Source organism: Apteryx mantelli, chromosome 2 (genome assembly GCF_036417845.1).
Source record: "Apteryx mantelli isolate bAptMan1 chromosome 2, bAptMan1.hap1, whole genome shotgun sequence".
Classification (NCBI taxonomy): Eukaryota; Metazoa; Chordata; class Aves; order Apterygiformes; family Apterygidae; genus Apteryx; species Apteryx mantelli.
In genome coordinates, this window is record NC_089979.1 from 118,063,816 (window position 1) to 118,090,116 (window position 26,301).

Here is a 26,301-nt window from a genome sequence, read left to right on the forward strand (position 1 = left end):
TTCTTATCAGGGACTGCATTTATCATAACTAGAATGACTTCAAAGGTCAAAAAAGCACCAAAGGTAGTTAACGTCAGTAATCTGAGAAGAGTTTGTTTTGGATTTTCTATGTTAGAGTATTTCACGTTGTTTTCGTGACAGATCTCATTTTCCATCAAATATGGTTGGATCAAACTTGATTCAATATTCGCAGGTTTTGTGAAATAAAACTTTCAAAAATCTAAATAGAAAGGTTCAGATACTTAAAAAAATAATAAAAATTTTAAAAAAGCTAATAAAAGTTCTCATAATAAGTAAAGTTTTTCCTGGATAGCGCTCTAGTCTCTCAATTCTTTATGGGATGAGAGCTTGCAAATAAAGACAGTTATTGCCTGTAACAAAGGCTGTGCAAAATTTTTGTATTGTTTTGTTTTTTAATAGATTGTAAGCAAAGAATAAATGGATAAATAATTTGAGAGGGAAAAAAATAACAGTCCCATCAAACCACTTTTTCACTTTAAGAAAAGCAGTGAGCAATATTTGTAATAGTCTTAATTAGTATTAGGAAAGTTCTGAAATAAGCTTTTTGAAAATAACCTAGTACCTTGAAGAATGTGATAAAATCTTAACAAGTTAGGGTGGTTAATAAACTGTTCAGGGGTGTTAAATTTAAATATTAATCTAAGACTTCTGTGACTATCATTGTCATATGTCATTAATATAACTGACTCTGCATATTCAGAGAAATAAAAACAGAACTTTTTCAGTTGCATTTTTGCAAATAATGACAGCTTTTTTTTAAGAGAATTCACTTTTCATAGTATTAATGTCTAAAAAGATGAGTCAAACTGCTGTTGAAATAACTAAATGCCTTTACATGTGATCTGTGAAAATTAAATACATTAAACTACCTTTTTAGCCTTTTACCACTACTTCTGTTCAGCCCCGATGCCTTCAGATAACTCTTTATAACCTTTCAGTGGGGGAGAATAAGAATTCTGAGATGTTTTAAGGAAGATAAACAGGGCAAATACAAATGGACAGGTGAAGGGAAATTGTCGTGCACTCTGTGCCTGTTATTTGGGTGATGCTTTTTTATCTAGATAAAAAATTTCACAGCACTGTTGGGAGCAAGATGCTCAGTGTTTTCATGAGGGGGATTGTTTTAGTTCCTCCACTAAGAGTAGGTTTTATATTAGATTTAAGCTTGTATTTCTTAAAAACCACTGTACTGCAGATGCTTTTGTAAATTTAGGGTTAAAACTGTGCTTCTGTTTAAAGATCATTATATGAAAGACTTGCAAATTTGAATACTTTTACAAAAATACTTATGTTTAGGACTTTAGAAGCCCTTTCCTACTGATATATTTAAATTGTAACATATAATAAATGCATATATAATTACACCCTGCGTCATTTTATTCTTATGTATGGAAAAATTTGTTCTTTTTTTTCCCCTTTCCCATTCTGTTTGGTTGTCAGGTAATTCAGCAAGGTGTGCTACAATTATGTTATAGCCTTAATTCAAAGAAAAAGAACAAAATTTCTGAATGGAAACAAATTCTGATTTTCAAACATCAGATGAATTATAAAAGAGAAAAAAACCAAAATTATATGCAAGTCTTTTCAAATGTGCCATTGTGAAAGGTTTTTTTTGTCGTTCACCCCACCTGCAGCTCAGTTCCTTTACTGTCTGTCTCAAACAAAAATTATGTTTTGGCCTTGTGTGTAATTTTTGTTCAGCTACTGAACTTAAAAAAAATTTTTTTTGACAACCTGATACTCTTTTAAAGTAATTTTGAAGGCTACAGTTTCATATTTAATTGAAATTTAATTCTTCAGTATTATCCAGTTGTTAATTAGAAAGCTGAAGAATTGTGATTCGCTTGTGCAGCTTTGCTTCATCTGCTTTGTACATAGCATCTGAGCTTAGTACTTTAGCTATGGAAGCTCCTTAAAAGCACTGCTTTAGCATAACTCCCTCGTGGCTTTTTTCCTGTGTGAAATGACTAAAGCTTTCTTATTTCCATTTGCCATCCATTTTTAATCTGCTCTGCTCCCTCCCTCTTCATGGATTATAAACCCCTACCCTAATCCTGCCTTTACACTTGTTCAGGATCACAGTCTGCTAACCCCATTGGTGGTAAGAGCCTACAGAATTTGTGTATATGTCATTGTTTGATCACCTGTTTACGTATCTCATGGAAGGGTCCTATTCAGCAGAAATTCTGGCACACTTTTCCATACTCTTCACTGATCTAATCAGACATATTCATTATTTGTGAGGCGTTTGGCAGTTTGGAATAGCTTTTTAGTAACTTCCTCCTCTTTCATCATGAAGGTCGCTTCAGTTCTTCAGATCTGCTACTGCTGATAGTATTGACAATGGTATGCCAATGCCGTTGTTGTTAGGGTAGTATTTTCAGGCTGTTAAACTTCATTGGGTGTATTTAGGCTGTAGTGGCACACTGTGCTGGTCAGCCAGATGGAAAGATAAAAAGCAATAGAATGAGATGATGTGTTCCGTCAGGGTATTTCGAGAAGAGTAAATTTTCAGGTTTGATAAGCTATTTAAGAAAATCTAAGAGTCTCTGGTACAATGAACAGTTTTCCAATATTTATTGTTTTGTAAAAAGATGTAAAACTTGGGGGTGTGGGGAGAGGAGAGGAAGGAGGCATAGCAGTATCAGGTCTAAGTTGAAAAGCACTAATAGAACGAAATTGCCAAACCCTTATTTTTTGCAGAATGCCACACCAATTTGTAGATTTCCCCACTTTTTCTCAGTTGTTGTTTCCAGGCTGTATAATATTGCGTGTATCATTTCTGCTGAATAGGTCCATAGTTTAGAAAACAGCATTTTGCTAAATAATCATTTCAAGTTTGAATTCAAACAATGAATCTGAAAGTATATGCATGGTACATGGTTTTAGTCTTCTCCTGTCCACCCAGCACATTTTATTTGGTTTTGGATTTTTTTTTTCCCCCCCATATTGTCAAGCTTTAGTCAGCTTATATCTTTTTAAACATGCCTGTGGCTTTTTTTTTCCTAGTAGTATATTTGCTTTTTAGTTGCTCCTAATAGTCCTTACATAAGTGTTCCATGAAGCTCACTTGAGATCTTGCATGATAAGCTTATGGATCTGATAGCATAGCTATCGTCATACAGTTACCTGATTATGTTTAAAGGATTATTAAAAGCTTCATATCTGTCATGTAGATAACTTTTGGTTAAAATAATGTTTTGCTTTTTATTTGGTCAGACTTCCATTTAAATTCTGTAGCTTAAAACAGGAATGAATATATTTATATGAACTGGTGGTATAAATACAGTATAATCAGAGAAGAATGGATTGTTCATTAGGGCTTAGAAGTTAAATTCTCTGTAACTGGTATATCATAGGGTGGAGATAATTTAGGGATCAGTGACCAGTTCCGTGTACTGAAATGAACAATTATTGTACTTTAAAATATGCAGTTTTCATTAATAAGAAGGTAAGATACTTAAATACAATGTATTGATCAATTTTTTAGAGCTTGTTTAATTAAAGAAGTTTCCTTTGAATCTGCAGAATAACTTCCACACTAAGTGAATGTGAATGTTTCCATTGTCTTCAGAGACATTTAGATTTAGCTTTTGAGAGAGTAGTGCTTGAACACTTTAAACTTTAAAAAGCACAAGAGAAGAGTTTAAATGTTAGGAAAAATAGTAAATTATTTTATGATATTTGTTGCTCTGAAAGAACGTGGATGATTATGAAATCACTGGTTTAAAGAGGGACAGTTGCTTCCTAGCAGTGTGGTTTTTTGTTTGGTTTGGTTTTTTTAATGAGTCTAGTGAGGCCAGGTAGCTTGTAGCTTAGAAAACGAACATGCCAATCTTTGTATTAGGGATATTAGAACTGTTTATTAATACTAGGAATATTATTTATGGTTTCTTGAGCATATGTAGTACAAAACATCATGCCAGGTGCTTCTGGACTTGCACTGATAATTCTATCCACCTTGTATGTAATGCTTTAAGAACTTGTACCGGATTACTCTATTTCACATTTTTACCTTGTAAGTTCTTCCAGACCATTTCAATGTGCCACCACTGTCCTACTAATTTTAACCTTTTTTTTTTTTTTAACTTGGTTGTTAATATTCTTTGCTGTTACTTATATTTATTCATTTTGCCTTCAGCTGGCAGTAGATCTGGATCTCCTGGAAGAGTTTTGACAACAACTACACTTTCCACTATGAACACAGGGGTTCAGAGAGTGTTAGTGAATCCTGCAGCAGCACAGAAACGAAGCAAAATCCCACGAAGTCAGGGATGCAGTAGAGAAGCTAGTCCTTCTAGACTGTCAGTAGGTAAGAATTGCTAAATGACTGTTTCTTTATAGAATTTCTTTAAGTATTGAATACCTACAACTCACAATTAGTTACAGGTGGGTGGTAAAATTAGAACACCTCTAGACAAAAATGTAAAATTTGCATGAAGTCTGAGACTAGTCTTTGATATATGAGACAGCTTTAAATTTAAGCTGAAACTTTTGTCTTTTCCTCTCAGAATGCAGTAGTTGTTTTTTTACCTTTCTTCCTCGTTTTCTTCCTTCTCTCTCCTTCTTTTCTCTTCTTACTTCTACCCCCAAATGACCCACATCCATTCAATGAAAGTGTGATAGTATTTTGAAAAGATAATTTTCTTTAATAATTGCTTTTATGTGTCTTCTACATATGTGTGTGTGCATGTATGTATACTTCCGTTATACAAAGATGAATGTCATGCTTCCTGAACCTTGTGGTATAACCTGATTACGCTTTATTGAAAAATATTGGTTGATTTCAATGGCGTGGCTGTTTTTTGTTTTGTATTTTGATGTTACCTTAGCTGTGTTAACTGTATATTTTCCTTTTTTGAAAGCTGGATTTTTTCATTTGCGTTACTGTTGTTTCAGTTAACTAGAACTTAAGCACAATTTCTCAATTAATTACTCTGTATTTTTCATTGTTTGTTTCCTCTCTATCTTTTTTCAATTGTTTTTCAATCATTCTGTAAAGAGTTGGTAAATTCACATTTTTAGCTGTACAAAGAAATAATTTCACTGAACTGGCTGCAGTTAGTGTAATATTCAGCACAATCAACAAAGTGTCTGAAAACAGTTACTACTTATAATACAATATAATCCAGTCAGTGTCTTTTCTTAGAAAAACATCTTTGATCTTACTGAAAAACAGGATTACATTAAAACTGCAACTTTTCTTATGTCTTCTCCCTTCTGTGCTGCTGTTTGTCTGTACCCTGAATCATACTAGCACGAGGCAGCCGCATTCCTCGGCCTAGTGTGAGTCAGGGGTGCAGTCGGGAGGCCAGCCGTGAAAGTAGCAGGGACACAAGCCCTGTCCGCTCTTTTCCACCCCTTGGTAAGTACTCAGAGCCCCTTGTTGTGCATGGCTGTCTTTGCCCTTCATTATCTGCACCTAACGAATCCATGCCTCCTTCATTTAGCTTGTAGCAGGCCACCATTATTTTCCCTTTCTTTGGCTCACTCACTGTTTACTTTGGAGAACTGACCAATGTGCGAGTGGGTTGCACACTGGAAAAAATAAATGCTTTGCTAGTATTAGTCTTATCTTAAATACCCAGAGTCTGCAAAGTTGCATGATACATAGTGCCTAGAAAAATTCTGCAAGGACAATTCTGCCCTTTCGAAGTTTTGTGTGTGGTGGTGGTGTTTTGAGATTACATGTTTCTGTTACAGTATTCATTGCTTGGGTACAGTTAAATAATCCTTTTCTCACTGATTGGACCAGCTAGTGCAGAGAGTATAGTTTGGCTGTCATCCCCCACCTTTCCCTGTTTAGATAGCTGGGATCTGTTAATACAGAAAATGATTCCCTGATCAGTGAATCATTTTGCTGAGGTATAAGAATAAAACAAGCTTCGTTTTTGTCTCCTTAGCTGTACTGCTATCACTGTAATATGCATAAAAATAATAATAACTTATGTTATACTTATTGTTTATATTTATTATGTATATCTATCATATAATATTTATATACTTAATAATAGTAACAACAACTTATAACTTAAAGCAAGTATATGCGACAATGCAGATAAGGGCCCAATCTACTGAAGCAGAACTGTATTCTAAGGCTGCTTTACATTTTCTAGAAATAAATGGGAGAAGTAGTGAGGTCCTTATCCAAGTAGGTGAATCAGAGCATGGTTCTGAAGTTTATCACTGCTTTTACACAAGATTAAAAGTAAGTAACTGTAGTAAGAGCTTCCATTAGATTAGACAATAAAAGAAGATTTGAAAACTTTTTGAAGTTCACATCAATATAGCCACTTTCAGTCCTCATTCCTAGAGCTACTATAAGCAAAAGTTTCCTTTTCACTTAGTATTTCAGTTTATTGGCCAGACACAAGGTTTTGCAAGATTATTAAGCTAGTATCTGTTTCTGAAACACAAATGAGGTGTAGGAACAATAGCTTATAATTACTATAATATGCTATAGGCTAAGGATTTAGGGAAAATTCTCATCTCTATGTATCTTTTTAAAGGATGCTACGAAGTTGGTAGCACATTTTGATTTAAAAAAAAATTTTTTTTTTAGATGTTGAGTTTTTTTGAGTGCTTCTATAATGCAGAACTGTCTCTGTAAAATTGTGGCTAGAACTGATCTTTTCTGGAGTTACCTTTTCCGAGGTAGTCTTCAGTATGCATCCCTCTTCTCTATTTCTTCATGTTTAAGTGTAGTTTATAATTAAGGGCATTGTAATTTTAGCCATTCAACATGTTCTGAAAATAGTAAATCTCTGGTTTCTCTCTCAAATTGAGGCAGTCGAGTGTACTGCTAATTAGCCTTGGAAGTCTGTTGTGGTCTGTTAAGGCAGTACGCTTCCTGTCAGCTCTGGTTTTATTGGGAAAGTATGGATTAATTGAATGAAAGCTGCTTCAATACCTAATGCTAACTTACACAGATGCTATTTAATTGGGAAATTAAATTAAAAGTACACATTATACAGGCTCCATTATTAAACTTGTATCTTTTACTAAAACACAGCTGGCAGATTGTGTTGTACTATACATGTATCTTTTTTAACAGTATTTTCCAGATCCTTTAGTGCTTCTTTTGCCCACCCTATAACTTGAATTCTATTGCATGCATGCAAGATCGGATTTACATTTAATTTTCAGTCATCTGCTCATTATTTTAAGAAATCTGTATTAAACTAACACCATAATAATGATGATTGTTGGGTCATTGGGGCAGATGCTACTTGATTTTATTTTTATTGATGGAGTTTTTGATTTCTGTGTTCACATATCAGAACAAAAATCTGTGCAAGTAAAATAGGTTGTGGTGTCTGATAGCACAAAAAAATGCAACATAGCATGTATAGGAATCCAAAGTGAATAAAAATAGCTGTACCTGAAATAAAGAGGATTTCTTGTTTTATCACTTCTAATTTGATGGATTTCAAATGTCATTCAGTGTTTTGTTGTACCAGTTTTGTCTTATGGGATGTAATTAACTTCCATTAAAGACACTAATATATTTTTCAGGGTTAGAAGTAAAAGATGGAATGATTAGGCAAATTCAGCTCTGTATCTGTAACTGGACAGTTTTATGTGGTTGGGGGGAAGTGTCATTTATACCATGTCTGGTTCTCAGCAGAGATATTTTTTTGCACAAATACTGTGCCCTTTTGGGCATAAAATGACCCAAATGCCACATAGTTGCTTCCCTGTATGCATTTGTACAAATGTTTCTGTAATCTCACATCTCAATATAAGATTACAAAGTGGGAGATACAGCCACTCTGAGAAGCAAGTGGTTTGTAATTTATATGGAGCTGCTTATCTTTCTGTTACATGCAGTAAGTGTTAAATATCAGACTAGGATAACTTCTGTATTTTAGTTAAGAAATACATTATTTTAAGGTTTTTTTTAATAATCCTTATTTTGATTTGTCTTTTAAAAAACGAAACAAAAGCAAAAGTAAATACTTAGACAGTCTCTGCTGTTTGAGGGGTTGAAAGAGTATTCTTGAAAAATATTCCTTGAAGTAAGATCCATTTGATCCAATACAGTGCTTCCTTTCACTGTCTTAGAAATTTTTCTTGCACATTTGAAATATTTGTGGAGACAGGGTCATCTTAAATTATATGTTTGACTTCTTAATTGTACCTTTAGTTTTGAGGGCTTGTTGATGGAAAATTATTACAGGTTATCACATTATTACTTGTATTCAAAGCCCTATCAGTGTTTCCGCTTATGTTTTGGCATACTCTATCCTGTCTCCTTTTCTGTGATGAGACATACTTTCTAAAGAACCAAGTATTACATAAAGTATTACTTACAAAACAATTTCATAGCTAAACAACTTGATGAGCGAGTAGTTTGACCAAAAAAAGTCTGAATTCAGTTAAAAGTGGCAAAACCAGTTTCATCTACATAATTGTAGAATTGTATTTTAAGTGAACTGGAGAAAGAAGTTGGCTTGTCAAAAAACACACTGAATTTAAAACTGGTTAAAGAAAGCAAATAGTAGCAATATGAGTGAACTTCTTTAGGATCTCTAGAAGGCCAGTTTTATACAAGTGCCAGAAGGAGGAGGAGGATACTCAGTTTTATTCAAAAGTCCTTAAGGATGTTTGGTTCCCAGTCTCCATTACTTTAAAGAATTTTAATGAGCTATGGCAACATGTGGCATACATGCCTCAATTTCACATTTTACTTTTTTAAACAAAAGAAATACAACTGTGAAATTTTGCATTAAATTATTTTAAACTTTTAATTAAAATGTAATAATGTAAATTTTCATCTACAAAGTGGCAATTTTTAACTGAGATTGACTTGCCTGCACGTAGGAAGAACAAGTTAATTGCAAATTGTCAGCTGCTAATACTTTAAGTCTGTGCAATAGTCGCTTTTTGCAGATAATTGTTTGGTACATGAGCTCCGGCTCTCTAACTTAAGCATGGAAGATTGAGTTAACTCTGCAGTGTAAAAACAGCATCAATGTAATTTTTTAGATATTTCTGAGGATTCTGTGTGTACCTGTCTGCCTGTTTTTTCTTCTTTGAATTTATACTTGCTTTTAATCAGTTCTTAATCTTTTAAATTAAAAAAAACATAAAAAAGGCATGAAATGCCCAGTATACACAAGGCTGTCTGTTCTGTAATTGAATAGCTTTCCTGAAGCTTTTTCTTCCTTGCGGCATTCAGTTTCTTGTGCTAAAGCTGAATCTCTTTGATAAATATTCTTTTGTTCATCTAAGCGACTATTGCAGTACTTTGACTCCATGGTTATAGATAGGGTTTATATGATCCTGTTATTGCAGCTTCCAGACATCACTCCAGATCCACTGGTGCCCTCTACGCTCCTGATGCTTATGGGGCTACAGGTGAAGGATGAGTACCCTTTGCTGTCATCTGTGCAGTCATCCTGGATTTTTTTTCCCACCCACTTGGTTATCCTCATAGTTCAGTTTTAAAAAAACATTTGCATTAATTTTTGTGTTTTTAATAATCCAGGTAGATGTATATATGTTTTAGATTTTCCCATATCCCCCACCATGTTATTCCTTTTTTTTCATAACAATAATCACTTTATTTTTACTTGCAGAAGGACTTTCTGTTTCTAGAAGTTTTACATTTTTTCAGTATTTGTAGAGCATTCTTTATGCATGTAGTTTTCTAATCAGAACTCTCAGTAGCCTTCCTGTTGTATTTGTTTTCTTTCTAAATAAAAACCCAAAATGAAGAAGATATTAACTAGTGGATGTTGTCAAAAATAAATAAATGAAAAGAAAAAAAAAAAAAAGGCTGTCCCAGGTTCTTTCCATTAAAACCATTGTTTTCTTTCTTGTGGGATATTGAAATAGATTATTTGGTGAATGTCTTTGGTTTTTACTTTGTTCATATTTTTGCTGCATCACTAAAGACTTCAGAATAAAAATATCCTGTATTTTAACTGCTACATAATCTATTAGAAAATGTTCAGCAAATACTTTTCTTCTGCTTGGGTTTTTTTAAGCTATTGTGAGATTAATCTCCTATGTTGCTATTCTGACTTTTTTTTTTTTTTCGTTTCTGTTGTAACAGGTACAGGCTTTGGAATTAGTCAGTCGAGCAGATTGTCATCGTCAGTTAGCGCTATGCGAGTCCTGAACACGGGTTCTGATGTGGAAGAAGCAGTAGCAGATGCTCTGGTAAGAATCTCGTATTTATCTCAAGTAGGACACAGACTTAAAATATTTGGTATCTATCTGTGAAAATATGCAGAAGAATTTGTCATTCATTATTGGTTTCTAGGTGGGGGAAAGAAAAGAAAAACTGAATTACTGCAGCACAGTATTGGAATTTGTTCCATAGGGGAGTCTTAAATTTAGAAAAATGGCTGTTGTCCATGGCAGAGAGGAAATAGGCTTGGACTGTTCTGTTGGTGCAACTCAAGGAGCCACTTGAGCAGGTAGCACTAACCAGCAGTTTTCCACAGCAGCTAGATACAGTTCTGGGTAGCGTGAAGTTGTTGGTAGGCTTCCCAGAGCTGGGGATGATGAGAGCCCTGGGATCCGCTTAAAGTTGTTTTGTCCAACAACATGTGAAGCTGATGCTGAGGAGTTAAACTGGTGGCCTGGCAGGCAGTGTTTGCTCCGTTCAGTTTTTGAGTTGTTTTGTTTTCAAAATGTTACTCTGAATTTCTAACTGGTTATGCAGTTCTCATTCTTCACCTTACAGTTCCTTAAAAGGGCCGTCTTGGCTTCTCCTCCTCTGTACCCCAGTTAGTGGAGCTGAAAGTGTGCTTTACGTATTTTGTTAGTCTGACTTTACATCAGCCAACTGAAATCTTTGATTAATTTAGAATACTGATACTGTGAGTTCTCTAAATTTTTATTATGTATTGTAGACTGATGTTTGCATATCATCACGTATTTGTATGTACCTGTTATCTAGCTATCAGAGTGCTTTAAGGAATTTATTATTACTCTGTTATAACAAAAAGATTGTTTGAAATACTAGTAAAAAACTACAAATTAGACTGATAAATTTAAGAACAGCTAGATACGACTGGATTCAGAGAGAAACAAATTTTTAAAGGAAAAAGAATGTAGAGAAGTCAGTCACGTTCATAAAGTCTGGCAATTAATTGGTTTCTTGGTTAGTATTGTCGTCTTGACACATTATTTTAAAATTTGTGTGCCTCCATTGGCATAGAGATGATTACATCCATGAAATCCTGCCTCACAGGTTGTAGTGTGGCTGATCGTGTATTGTGGGGTGTATATGTGGGGAGCATTTTCAGCAGAGATCTGGAATGCTATTTAGTAAACTTGAACCCAATCTGGATTTTTTTTTTTAATTGCCTTTTGATAGGGTACAATAGAAAAGCAGTCCACAGGTCATGAATAGTCTGCAGGCTGTAATGTGAAAACCTCTGTGATAGATTTATCTATGTTGCTGTTAGACTATCTGTAGTGCTTCTAGCAGCTTCATAGCTTATTCAAATTTTAGCTTGTCAAAGCATGTACTAGAGATACAAATTGAGGAGAAACCCATGCTTCCAGGGAGTGCTCTTGAGACTTAAATGTGTCCTGTTTTGTTGAAGCAATAAAGTTAATTCATATGAACTGGTTTGTATTAATGTTTATAAAAGCATCATGCTATTTTGCATCCAGGTAAAGAGAAAATTTTGTGTGTATTTTAACTGGAATCTACTGTAACGAAGAACTTGATCTAGAATAAAATTTTAGCAGTGTAATATTAGCTTGTCTGGTTGCCTACTGTGCTCTAAATGTATATAGATTGTCCTGTGCAGAAGGCTCCATTTAGATGGAAATCTGGTTATGAATCCCCTTTTTTGTTGTACCGTAGACTGGAGCCCCACTCAGAACTGTGAGGTTTTGGGTTGTTTGTTTTTGTTTGTTTGTTTTTAAGTAGAATGTAGAGTCCTGACACATGTAAATTAAAAATCAAAACTGTTTTGGATTGGATTGCTATTTTTATGATATGCAAGATAACTATATTTAACTATAAGTAATACCACTCAAGCCAGAGGATCATCATTTCTCGGGCTCGGATCTCTTTTGAATATAGGAGGCACGAAATGCAACAATATGGTGGTCTTGACATATTTTTATGCCTATTGCTCCAATGCAGCCTGTAAGGAAAAGTCCAAAGTAAAGAGCTTCCCAGCCATCCTTGAAACTTCAGATTTTTTTGTTTTGTTTTCATAAATCTTTACTTTTTATGGTGACCTTTAAAAAAAAAAAAAAAAAGTTCATGCTTTTGTGATTTTATCTCTGCCTTTATTCTCTTATATGTACAGGTGTGCATGTACTATTGAGAATAAGTTACTTATTACATGATGTATTGAGCAGTTTCTATTGAGATGTCCTTTAAGTTATTCAGCAACCAAAAATGAGAACCCTGTGCTAATACCAATGATACCAATACCAATGATAACTAAGGGAAAAATGTTCCCTTAGTTAGCACTTGTAGCTCTTTTTTGATTCAACTTCAGATTTTGAATGGCAAGGTTCTTTTGCAGAGGCATGTATTTTTGCTGTTATGATAGCATTTTCTTTCTCTAGCCTTTGGCATGTTGATTTTAGGGTTTTGTTAGAGGGCTTGGGATCTTGCATTATATAATTTTTTTTGTAGGACATATTGGCTTCAGTAGTAATTGTTGCAGTGACAAAATTTAAGGGTTTTAGGTGTTGAAATGAAGCTACATAGAAAGACAGAGATGGAGAATTTGATGGAAAAATAAAATTTAAATGAATGTTTCCTATTTAGGTAGCAGTTGACTGCATGTGTTAAATCTTCCAACCCAAGTAACTCTGCATAAGACAAAAAGATTTTGACAGAGAGGTTTATTTTGTGAAGAACTAGTAGAAGATATGTAATATTTTTCTGGAAATGGCAATTTTGAAAACTTTTGTTGGTAATGCGTGGTATGCTAATCAGGTACTGAGAGCTAAGAACGAAATTTACAGTAAGGTTTTATATTTTCCAGTGGTAAGTAACATAATAGTCACAGTACTGCTATGCCTTACCTCCCTGTTCTCAATTTCTCTGTTTCTCTTTAATAATTTACTGCTATCAGCTCTTAGGAGACATACGGACTAAGGTATAGAAACTATTTTCTTTCTTCAATAGTCTAATATTTTACTGTTAACATTTGGTACAAAATAAGTTAAAATGGTGGAATGTGTCATTTTAGATCTTTTTCTTATATTCTCTAATATGCATAAAGTTAAGTGAAATAACTGTTGTTCAATACAGTTTTTGTCATCCTACCTCACGCAGTTTGACAGATTTTTACAAGTAAATATAAAGTTGAATGTTAGATCAAATGTATATCTTCTCTGCATTCATTTTGCTTTTATATTTGGAATCCTAAGGGATCGGCACAGCTTTAAAATATTTTTATTAACTTGGTTTGACTTGCTGAACAGTTGGAGCCATTTGTCATTGAAGAGAGTAGGGGTCACAGTGATTATTGGAAGTTTTGGTCATTCTACTGATATAGGTATGTGTGATGATACTTTGAAAATCATTACTAATGTCGGGTGTCTCTGTACAATAGAAGAAGCCCGTGCGAAGAAGGTATGAGTCCTATGGGATGTATTCAGATGATGATGCCAACAGCGATGCATCAAGTGCCTGTTCAGAAAGGTCCTACAGCTCTAGGAATGGAAGCATACCAACATACATGAGACAGACAGAAGATGTGGCGGAAGTCCTAAATCGCTGCGCAAGCTCCAACTGGTCTGAGAGAAAAGAAGGTCTTCTAGGTCTGCAAAATTTATTAAAAAACCAGAGAACTTTAAGGTAAGAAGATGCATTAATAGAAAAACATTTTTACTTCAAGATTGGAGGAAAGCAAGGAAGGGAGGAAAGGAGGCTAAGGTTCTAAAGAGCATGGAAGAATGGGGAGAGGGAGAGCAGGGTATGTGTCTCGGAGAGTAAGCATGGGGAAGGATTGAGGAAACTAGTTTCCATTCTGACCTCTAGTGTATAGGATCTGTTTACAAAGCTCAGTTTAGCAAATGGACTTTAAAATCAAATTGTCCTTAAAATAAGAAAAAATCCCAATTTGTATGGGTAAAGTGGTTGCTTATAGTGGTGATGGAAGGCCTTATTCAATAGGATATTTATTCAGAGGAAACTAATTACTAAGAAAGTTTTTTTTCGTCATTTGCGCTATGTTTAGGTAGTTGTTAATGGGAATTTAAAAGGAGCATTGCTCTGGTTTGATATATGAATTAGTTTGAAGACATGTATCTAGGTTAACAGTCATATTTTAAATTCCATTACATTTTTACTCTTTTATACTTGTCTTAGACGAAGTGCTTTTTTTCTGAGTAATTTGTTTACTAGATTATTTTGATTCAATACTTAGAATTGGTGTCACTGATTGCTATGCATTAGTGTACTGAGAGTATTAGTAGGAGAATTGACTAACGTATTATCTCTTTGACAGTCGTGTTGAATTGAAAAGGTTATGTGAAATCTTCACAAGGATGTTTGCTGATCCTCACAGTAAGGTATGTTTAGGTTCTTCTTCCTTGTAGTAAACATTTGAAAACATACATTAATAATAAAATAAGTCAGCGCTATTTGCACATGTAAAAGTTCCACAAACTGTTTATTCTGTAAACAGTTAATGATTTGAGATTTTGAAAAATGTAATTTTCCACCTTACTTTTTGCAAGTTTACTGAAATGAAGGGAAGGGTAATTTTAACTGAAGAGTATTAAAGTAGTGCCACAGGGTCAGTGTTCAAAATTCTTAGGTGTTCTTTTTTTAAAAATCCATGATGTTTAGAAAGGTCATGTCGACATGACTAATGGTTTTCACTCGGTTAGAAACAAAAAGCCCTAGCGCAATAGTTTAAATCATAAAGTGTTATGAATAAATTGTACATGATGAATCTGAGGAACTATGCCAAATGTGTATTTACTTACTTTCCAGGGGTATGTATTTTATATTGCATATTGATGATATCTTCCTTCAGTTTCATAGATAAAACTGAAAGTTGAGACTGTTGAATAGTTTTTACACCATTGTTAAACTTCATTAAGTAAGATGGAGAGTATATCGCTGCCAGTAATAAAAGAAAATGTGCTGTTTTATTCCTTTTACCTTGGTAAACACTGAGTATGGATGATATAACCACTAGAATAATCTCTTGTTTTCTAAAGCCATTTTTAATCTTTTTTAACTGAGTTACCATCTCTTGATTGTATTTTTAAGACTTTTGTGTGGGAGGTGGGTTACTACTGCAACTTCATGTATGTGTATATTATGTATTGCAATAATTTCCATTAGCAAAAGGACTACAGGTAAATACAGAGCTGAACAAAGTTATCATGATATTATGTAGAAAACATGTAACTTCATATTTACTTCAAATTACAGGCATATTTGGAAGAAACCTCAAATTTGTTTTATGTCAAGTATAACATGCCTTCTTTCTGTCCACATTTCAGAACTGATAAAAAGATCACCCATAGCAATTCAAAACAAAGCCATTATTTCACAAATATTGGCTTTTCTTAACAGAATTCTCAAAAATGGCTTTGATTATGTAAAGCATTAAACATTTCTAGTCTTCCTTATGGCTCTGATTGAAAACTGAACTCAGTGATACCAAGTCTTGACAGATTAAAAAAAAGCGACATAGCAAGTTAAAAAAGTGATATAGCTGTCTGTGATACCATGTATTTTGGAAGAGATTTGCATTGCACACAGGAAAACGGTCTTAAAGTTGTTCACAAACTGCAAAAATTAAAAAAAAAAAAAAAAAGACAAAGGGAAACAAAGAAATCAAAGAGAACATGCCATAGAAGGATGGAACATTTAAGTCAGAGGAGAGAAAAGAAAATTAAATATTGAAATACTATCAGTTTCCAAATCAAGTAATGACAAAATTGCTAATAGCAGCTTTGCTTAATTTTGTTTATTCTTGTGTTAATTAATACTGCACCCATGCATATATCAGTACTGCCGTGGAGATTATTGTATTTTGTGGAGGGAGGCATACAGTGAAAACATTGCAAAATTTAGGTGTCACAAGAGCATTTTAACTTTTCATTAAGCATTTATAAATGTTATATTGAATTACTGCATTCAATTTGATAATTTTTCTTTGTGATTATGGGGTATTCTGACATAAAAGTAATGTTGCTTTGAATTCTAAAATTTGGCCTCTGTTATGTATGAACAGTACTGTTAGCACCAGTTCCAGTCATTGAAGGCTTGCCTGCTTTTTGATGTTGCAAAATTATTATTATTTCATCAATATATGATCAGGAGAATACTTCAAACTAAGTATTAGAGTTGATAAGCTGTGATTTTTTTTTTTTCTTTTCTTTTTCTCACATTTCTATATGGCTGTACAAATCTCATCTTAATTTCCCCCCCCCACAACTGCCTGTAGGAATTACTGTCATCGCTTTTGTTTTTTAAAGGTTTTATGTTAACATGATAGCTGGATGCAGGGAATTGATTGGAAAGACAGAGTAATATCATTTGGAGGGGAGCATGGGAAAACGATTTAAAGGAAATACCAAGTACTTCTAAAATAGTTTGGATATCCCAATGAGATTACTAAATTTGTTATAAAAGCTTTGAAATACCTTTTTTGTTTTGTTTTATTTTGTCTTCCATACAGGAACTTTGTATTGATGGCCACTAATTTGTGTGTTTTTATCTTTTTCCCTCTTTTGTTTTTTTTGTTTGTTTGTTTTTTGGGTTTTTTGCATGCTGTCCCCTGTGTTGGAACTCTCTTTAGAGAGTAAGTTGGTTCAATATTTGCTGGAAGCCTAACCTTATTTGCATGAATGTGCAATTAACCCTTTTTCTCTATTTTTCTTCCCCCAAGAGTTCATGCAGTGTCAAGCCTTTTGCAATCATAAAATGCTATATGCAATTATGTAAACTGTGTGGTAAAGTTTTGAGATGTGCTTTATCTACTAATTAAACTGACATTGTTTGGTTACGCGTTCCTGCTTTATATTGTGGTGGTTGGCACATCTGAAATAATTCACTTTAAAGGTAGATCAGTTGTAATTATTTTCATATCTGTTTGTTTTTCCACTATCAAATTATTATAAATTTCAAGTTTATAAGCTTGATTTCAGAATTTTAAGTTGCATCATAAAAATGGAAACTACAAAAACTGTAGTAGCCACGTTCATTGTTCAGACGAAAGGTGGTTGAGTTCCATTTTCCATTCCAAATTCATCCTTTACTTTGATGCTCTTACAGCTTGCTTAGATTCTTCATGCTTGGGCTAAGACACAAAGGTATGATTTAAAAAAAAAAAAAAAACAAAAAACCCTCATTTGAGGTTTTTTCCAGGCCTTCATTGTGAGGGAGCTAAGATCAAGCAAAGCGTGCAAACAAACATTCAGTAATCAGTTACGAATGTGTTTTTGATCAGTTTAAAGGTTTGCATTATTTTTAACAGCTTAAACTGGCACGGGATCTTTGAAGCACTTCTGCCATAGTGATTCATAATTCACTTCATAATGATTGTAATTTAAACTACTTTCTATGTTTAAAGCATCATAAGGCCTATGCGTGATTCTATCAAATGTAATGTAACCAGTTCATTCATCTTGCAGATTTTAAATGAAAAAGTTTTGTGTACCAAAGTATCTGCAAACTTTAAGAAACAGGCAGTGTTTGTAAACTTGCTGACCTGAATAATTCAATTTCTTAGCAATTTGAAAAGTTTTAAATATAGTTGTAAGACCTCTAGTGTAATCTTCATAATATCAGAATTTCTGCTTTTGTTTGCCTGAATTCAGTGTGTTTTTCCCATGTTTTAGGCCTACAAAACCCAAAGGTGATCATATTGGAATACAGAAAGTGCTGTTTGGTTTGGTTTTGCTTAGACCATATAATTGTGCCTGCTGCTTGTGCATCCACAAACTGGTATATTGTTTCAGTTTAGCCAAATACGGAAGCTATTTGCATCCTGAGCATGAAAGTTTCTTCCCACTACTGGGAGGTCAATGCTTCTACCTCAGACTACAATAAAAATCTAGGAAGATAGCTGTGGAGATAGAAGTAGATTTTTTTTTAAAGTTATTATCATTGATGTAGTTTTCCCCAAAAGGGAAGTCATTTAAAGTAGCCCATCTTGATGGGCTTTATACTGAGTAGGATTTGTTTTCTTCTGTTTCTGAAACAGCTTTTCAGTGTTTGAAGTTCCTGTGAAAAGGTTCTCTCTGGTCTTGATGAATCTGAATTTACTTTTTGATTCTGATGTTAATTTATGAAGCACTACTTTTCAAGCTAACTGTGTGGATTTTTTTCACTTTGTGATGTGAATTTCTTACCTTGGCTTGACTATCAACATGAAAAGTTACAGAGGTCTGATATCCTCAGCCATGAAGGCATGCAGCAGTATGCTTCCCTGCTAGATCAGTGTTGTGGAATAAAGCCCACTTTTGTGGTCTGGTCTCTGTGGCCATGTGAGGTATGATCACGGTTTGGGATTGTCCACTCCAGCAGACAACAGCAGAACTTGGCCTTACGACAAGCCAGGGCAACTGCAGGAGGATGTGGGGTTCCAGCCCTTCCCTGGCAGCAGCTATTTCCAGCTTCGTACCTATGTCATAAAGACTCAGGAGGCAATATGCCCCCAACCCTCTTTAAATCATAACAGCAGGTCTACTTCTGTGCCCAGCTATTTGCTGGAGGAAATTGGACATTAAGGCAGCAATTGGACATTAAGCCCAAACGCTCCTGTGGTTGCCCGAGAAACAGGAATGCCATAGGCCATGCTGATGCAGAGCATATACTGTGATTTCACCGAAGTCTTTAAAATTGTAAAATTAGTGAGAGACACTAAAAAAACTATTTACTTACTGGTCAAGGTTACCCATTTGTTATGCCCTTCTTTACCCTTCCTTCCAAAAAGCCCTTCTTCCTAGTCTTAAAGCTGAGGTTACTATAAATACATTGGTCTTTTTTTGTGTTTGTATACCTGCAAGAGCAGGAGAATCTTGTTCTGTTTCACAGTTGTTTTATGGAAAGGAATTGGCCATGCTTCCATGATCTTGCAGTATTTAGTAATGCAGATATTTACAATGAATATTCTGCTAAAGCATTGTAGTAACTTTTTCAGTTTTAAAGAAAAAGTGTTTTTGTAGTCTTTGTGGGATATGTAAAGTTGACTTAGTGATATAGCTTGAAAGGGTAAGAAATTAAATTTTACTGAAAAAAATTGAGGTTGCGCCAGCCATCACAGTAAGCATTTCTTTTCTTGACGATACTGCATGGAATACCTAATTGTCAAACTTCTACAGAAATCAGCTAACATTTCCAGTATACTCTTATATCAGAGTCTAATGAAAAAGCAAGACAGATTTCTTTTTCTTTTTTTTTTCCCCTGCTTGGCTGCAAAACACTGCCTTTCTCTGCCTCTGATTCCCTTGCTGCTTTCTTTGTTTGTAACAAAGCACACATCAGTGTCATTTCCTCTTTTGCCCCATCCTACCCTCTTTCCATCTTCTTCTGCCTTTTAGGTATTCAGCATGTTTTTGGAGACGCTAGTGGACTTCATCCAGGTCCATAAGGAGGATCTGCAGGACTGGCTGTTTGTATTGCTGACACAGCTATTGAAAAAAATGGGTGCTGATTTGCTTGGGTCTGTACAGGCAAAAGTTCAGAAGGCACTTGATGTCACAAGGTAATGAGTTTAAAAAAAAGAGAAAAGTAATATTTCCAAGGTGTTGGTTTTTTTTTTAGTGTGTTGCAGGATTCTTGTAACAATAAAGAGCTTACAGCAAGTAGTGAAGCTTGAGCAAATCTTGCTCCTTAAGTGTTTTGGTTTCCTAAATGACTTTCACTTCAAAGAGTTTGAACCTTTAATACTGAAAAATTAATATACTACTTTTCTGGTTTGAAAATGTGCATCTGAGCCATGTATGCTTAGTGTCTTGCCTTGTGTTTACTGATGCAGTGCTTGTGTTTGAATTTTTTGTGATTTTGATATCAAAGTATTGTTGCAGTATTCATCTCTTAAAATCTGACTGACCTTTTCTTTAAGGAGTAAGGTGGCAATAAGGGATTTGTTTTCTCTCTTCTCTCCACCTTCCCCACTTCACTAATCTCCGGATTCCCTAAATGATCTGCAATCACAGAGCTGGGCCTCATCCCTGGCCAACTTTATTCCCAAATGAAAGCCAGTTGTTTAAGTAGAATTAGAGGGGCTCTCGGACCTACTTTTCATCCTCCGTTCCTGATGTATGGGACAACTTACTCGTGCTAGACCTCTGCTGGGCCTATTCATGTGGCAGCTCTGCTGTGAAATATGGGGAAGGGTACGGTTGGCTTTGAGGGGAGAGAGGGAATATGGTCATCTGCACCTCCTTTTTCTGTCTGCTACAGCAGAGGCCTTGACAGTAATATTTTGAGTGTGAAATGAGGGAGAGTAAAGGCAGATAAACAGTGTAACAAGGTAACCCAGAGAAGCATAGTGTTGTATATACTTTAGCAGTACTAGTGCATAATAGTTTTTGGATTGTTGGAATTGTTTACATTTAGAATCAGAATACTACCATATCGTTGATACATCATCTGTTATTTCTTGAGTAATATATTCTAGCTATATTTGGTTAACACCAAATTAAATTTTGTCCTTTACATACCAGCTCAATGTTTCTGAAAATAATATATAAACTCAACAAAATTGTTAGACGTATTTTTTTTTCTTCTAGAAGTGATAAAGCTTTTGTGTACTTGGAAGAAAAAATGCGGGCTTATTTGGTGTCTCCAAACAGGTATCAAAAGTAAATCTCTTGTAACTAACATGATTTGCTTGATTTCTTTATTTCACAGGGAATCTTTTCCAAATGATCTTCAGTTCAGTATTTTAATGAGATTTACTGTTGATCAGACCCAAACACCTAGCTTGAAGGTAAGAATTTTCAGGATCACATTGCAAACAAAATCTTCATTGATAGATGTTTTCTAATCTTAATATTTGAATTTGGATTGTTTTTGTATTTTTTTTAAAAAAAGGTTTTCAATTAGTGGATTTTGTTTTTGTAAACTTTCAGACAGTCAAGCCAGCACTACAGGACCAGCTTCGCTCTTTTTGGAGCTCAAAGGTTTTTGTCTGAATTATTGTCTTTATTCTTAACCCTATGTCAAACTTTTACAGTGTTTTCAATAATTGTTATTTGAATGCATTTGTATGCTGTTACTAACCTCTGCAAGAAACTTGAAGCATGCAAACGTTCAGTTTTATATGTTATACTATTATGAAACGGTTTGCTGCAAGAGCAATCTAATAAAACCACAGCACAGTAAAAATGAGCAACAAAAATATGGCCGCCTAACATCAAGCTGGTTATGCAAACTCACTCTATCAAGTCTTTTCTAATTTTATGTTTGTGATTTCCCAGTCCTGTTTTCCTGGTTTGTGGATAATTTTTCCTGTGTTCAGTCTGATAGCTTTGGAATTCATTTAAATTAAACTAATATTAATATGAACCTCAGTTGTTAATTCAAGATAAGCTCCCCTTATGGTACATTTACTTTTCTGAAAACTGTGTGTGGCTGTATACATGCACACATTTTTATGTGTTAAAAATCGCTAGGCCATAGACCTGCCACCACAACACAAAAATAGAACTGAATTCTGTAGTACCTTTACAGTTCCAAAAAGAGTTGATTATAGTATAAATGCAGCAAATCCTAAGAAGATTTGCAAGTGAGATAAATGGGGAAATAACAAGCATATGATGACTGGCATTTTCTGCTCTATCCTGCACGAAATATTTTTACATAGTTTGATACTGCACATGAATATGACTTTTCCCAGATGATGTTGAACCTGAAGTCACATGAATGTGCCTTTTTTTTGTCTACAATACAGTAAAACTTATATTTTTAAGCTTTTGAGGACAGTTGATACGTTGACCACTGTTGCTTCGTAGAGCTGTGTTAAAAAGGGACTGCTGTCATTTATTGAAGACAGCAAATGAGGTAGTAAAAATCAGTTTGTTGTTTAAATAAATGCTTGGAACAAATTTGGCTTAGTTTTGATTTGTTTGGTGTTCCTCCTTAGAAAGGTGAATTTAATGGTTGAGACATTCTTTTTTTCCCCGCCACATAATGCTATAGTTGCTAAACACAAATTGGTCTCGTTTTAAAGCTGAGACTGTCAATTTGAAAGGAGACGTGGACTCCTAGTAAATTGCAAAAGTATCTATTTAGTATCCATATCCTTGAATGTCTTGTCCTAAATCCCATCCTCAGTGCACTCAGATACCTAACAGATTAAATAGATAATCATAACAGAGGCACTGCTCCATTTCATGAAGCCTTCAGATTTTGTTCCTGCTCTGAATAAAAGATTCTTCTGGTGCAGGGTGTGCTTTTGGGCTAGATGTACTGGGAAACAGTGTTCCCTCTGTGACAGAAAAAAGACAGGATTTTTAGTATCCTTAGAGATGGTCAGATGTAAGAAATTATAGTTGATCCAGAAATGTACTCCATGGAAGAATTCCCTTCTTCTACAAATGACTTTCCCCACTGGTTTTCATGTGATAGTGATGCATAATCATGACCCTTTACAGTAAATTGTAGTTTTAGCTGTTAATTTACACACATAACTATAAGCCTTGAAGAATAAAAGTCAAGCTTGTAGAGTAGCCACAGAGGTGGATTTGCACAGCTAGCTGGTAAGAGGACTGAACATAGAGAAGGTATGCTTCTACTGACCTAACCCATGGAGGGTGCACCCCAGTGCATTTTGCACTCCCTTACTTTTTTGTGTTATTTTTACATGTATGTGTGGTGAACTGCTGAAATGTAGTTTAGAGGTGTCAGATGGATGTATCTATTTCAATCAGATTTGTGTATGGAAATAAGAGTGAAATTTTCTAGACTGCCTATAACCTATTAAGCTGATCTTTGCAGATAGAATATATGCTTTCCAGTGGATGGGTATAGTCCTGAGAAATACTTCAAAGCATGACTTTCATTTTTCTCAGGTTGAATACCACGTGGCTCAAATTCAGTGAGGAACTAATTAAGCATTGTGACCAAAGCTCATTAGAAATTTCTGAACCCTTCTTTCCTTTGCAAATGCTGATTTACTGAAATCAAAATATTTTGCTGGAGAACATTTTTGATGAGAAGATTTTCTTAAGTCCATATTAAAATTTCTGGGTTTAAGAAATAAAAAAGGAACTAAAAACCCCCAACAGATTGCCAAAATGGATGATGGTTCTCAGAGATGGGAGACCCTTTTGAAACTACTCTTTAGTGGCTATTTTAATCACTTGGTTAAATAGCAGCAGAGATGTCACTTCCAAATAGCCAGTAACCCAGAGCTTAGGACAGGCATCTGGGATGTGACAGTCTGAAAGTCACTTTGTATGATTGTTGGCATTCAGCCTGAGTAAGGCAGAGTAGAGACATGGAAAGAGTCTCTCTCATCCCAGAAAAGCACTGTAAGAGAAGGGCTTTTGACTGTTTTAAGTAAAGCAGGTTCTCTGCATTCCTCTCCCCTTGCCCTCTTTTTCCTGTTACTTGAAATATTTCTTTCCAGTGCAGCAAATGAAACTCTGTAAATCTCAGTTTTTCACAGAACAGGAAAACAATTTGCCTCTGGCACTGACTGTAGCATCTTTATAGTATTTCCTGGATCTCTGGAGATGGAATTGCACAGGATATTCTTGTACCAGGGCCATTGGCATCTCATTATCTGTGAAAGATGTTTGTGAAATCCTTTAGTTTCATTTATGTCTATTTCTTTTTCTTTTTGTGAGTAATAGTGCTAATTGTAGCTTGCTCTGTTTCAGTTCACTTAGTACAGCAGTACTAATATTAAGCAAGAAGCCTGCTTGTATTATACGCTGTACAGGAAAGATATTTACTGTCTCAGTGTTTATGGTCCAACAAAAGCACAATAAATTCAGCCTAAAGAGTACAAAGAAACATCAAGACAGTATTGCACAGCTTCATAGACAGTGTTTTCAGGTTAACAGCAAACAGTCATGTAAAAGTTCTTGGAGCTGCTTTCATGGCAGTCAAAAGAATCTTGTTTATCTCATCTCTCAGTGAGATAAAATAGGCTATTTGAGAAAGTACTACGTTAAACCTTTTATTTCTACATCTCAGCTACTTGTTTGAAATAGTGTCAGAAAAACATCATAGTAGGTTTGCTGCTATCATGGAGTTTACTTCAGGATTTTTTTAAATCAATAATAATACCGTCTCATTATATTTGATCATAGAAAGCTACTCCTTCCAGAATTCCTTCTCACCAAAGTAGTTCAAAAATAGTCTTTCAAAATAACTGCCAAACTTGACTTTTCAGATGAGGCAGATACCCAAAACTTAATTGAGAGAAGCCTCTCTATTTATCTTCCATTCGGTGTTCTTCTGTCTCCTGAGAGCCACCATATTTCCAGAAGCCTATGTGAATTTACTTGGTGGGAATACTTTAAACATTGAATAATACTGCTTTCTCAGATACCATACCCTATAATTTTTGATTGTGAGATACTTCTCTGGATGTTCTAAGTGTTACAGTTGCTAGTAGTGGTATTTTTTAAGGTGTGTCAATAAGTACATTTAAAGTGTTAACAGTAATAGGTAGCAGTGCAGTCATAATGTAACGGCTAGTTTCACATGGGGAAGGAGGGAACAGTGGAGTGAAGAATCTAGCAAACAGACTTTTAGCTGCGTTTTTGTACTGCATACGTCAGTATTGGTCTGTATAAGACAAAAATCTCTAGCTATTGGTTGTCGTATAACTTCGGAAAAGTCGAGCTTTAACAGCCGCTGTGAAAATGAAGTATTAACCTACATGTGTCAGCTACCACTAATGTGTGTGTCATTCAGTGTATCTTGCCGAATTTTTAATAGCTTGAAGGTTTTGATGACCAAGGGAAATATCTAAATGTCTTTGTTCAGAACAGTTATAGTGCAAGCCATGAACAATTAAATATATCCAGAACTTTATTTTTTTATAGTTGTACTGGATGTAGGTCTCTCCCTGATGGGTATTTCTTATTCAGTATAATTATTAGTGGAAGCGAAAACAGCTCAAAATTAAGCGAGTTACCTAAATAATCATTTACCGGTTTTTTTGATGGGTTGCATGACAATTATCTCTGGGGTATGAGGAATTGAGGAGGGAATGTTTAAGGGAGATATGGGCATAACAACCCTTCTCTGCTGTAGCAGTGATGCAATTTTGGAGAAGCTAGAGAGAGGCTGTAGTGTGGAATATATAAAATGATAGTTGTCTGTAAGGAGTAGCGCGAGCTTGTAGGATATGAGAAGGATGCTCAGATGGTGAGGAAGTAAAGCATCTTTTCTATCCTCCTGATAGATCCATGACTCTGTCTCCTAAGTATCTTCAAAGGAAGAGTATGCATATGACCCCTCTTAAGAAATCTTTTGTAGAAGTTCTATTCCAAATGTTTTTAATATATTCATTTGGCTTATCCCCAAAGATACTTATTTAATGCTAAACTCTGTTTTCTGCCATTAAAGGGTGCTAAGTGTTAACTGCATAGTATTCTAATAAGAGTTGTTTATTCATCAGCTGATGTTCATTTTTCATTTTACTACTTGAAAAAAAATTCTCAATTCTGAACAGTTCTTAAAAATTCTGAATATTCTTAAATATTATGAGTACTTTTGTTTTCTGCTTTATTTGTTAAATATGAACTTCTGCATATGCAGTGATTTGTGTATCTTTAGTTACTACCAGTGAAATCTAAGGTGTCCATTAATGAGTTTGTGGGAAAACCTCCTTCTTTCTTGAAGTGTTATACTCATCTGTAAAGTGATTTACTGTTTAGAGTTTTATACCAGTGCTGATAAGAACTTTCTTTCAGATAGTCAGCTTTTATATTTCCTAAAAGACTTACTAGAAGCATTGTAAATTGTTGGTTTAATTAAAAAAAAAAAATTATTCTAGGGAAAGAGCATCCTATTTTGTGAGTATGCTTCTTCTTGCAGCGTGCCATTTTTATTGTCCATCTGACTCTATTTCTCTTTGCAGGTCAAAGTTGCAATCCTTAAATACATAGAGACTCTTGCACAACAGATGGATCCAGGAGATTTTGTAAATTCAAGTGAAACTAGGTTAGCAGTGTCTCGGATCATCACCTGGACCACAGAACCTAAAAGCTCAGATGTTAGGAAGGTATGTTTGTTAATGTGTGTGTACAATTGAAGCACATTCCAAGCATCTTTTCAAATTAAACAAGCTATTGATATTTCTTGGTTAAAAATGATAAAAATCCTCTTTTTCTTTAAAAACTTATTCTTTC

At 34.7% G+C, this 26,301-nt stretch overlaps 1 protein-coding gene across 7 annotated transcripts in view; it reads left to right on the top strand.

The window, feature by feature from the left end:
• Nucleotides 1-26,301, top strand: part of CLASP2 (cytoplasmic linker associated protein 2) — a 153,051-nt gene that overhangs the window by 106,790 nt on the left and 19,960 nt on the right. For 4 of the 7 annotated variants that reach the window (XM_067291310.1, XM_013948160.2, XM_067291315.1 and 1 more), the window contains 9 exons: nucleotides 4,163-4,333; nucleotides 5,279-5,386; nucleotides 10,082-10,188; nucleotides 13,569-13,813; nucleotides 14,466-14,529; nucleotides 19,525-19,688; nucleotides 20,840-20,918; nucleotides 21,061-21,111; nucleotides 26,031-26,174. In XM_067291310.1, the coding sequence (XP_067147411.1) occupies nucleotides 4,163-4,333; nucleotides 5,279-5,386; nucleotides 10,082-10,188; nucleotides 13,569-13,813; nucleotides 14,466-14,529; nucleotides 19,525-19,688; nucleotides 20,840-20,918; nucleotides 21,061-21,111; nucleotides 26,031-26,174 (1,133 nt within the window). The remainder of the gene's footprint in view (nucleotides 1-4,162; nucleotides 4,334-5,278; nucleotides 5,387-10,081; nucleotides 10,189-13,568; nucleotides 13,814-14,465; nucleotides 14,530-19,524; nucleotides 19,689-20,839; nucleotides 20,919-21,060; nucleotides 21,112-26,030; nucleotides 26,175-26,301) is intronic. The other 3 variants (XM_067291311.1, XM_067291312.1, XM_067291313.1) reach the window with 2 other exon arrangements.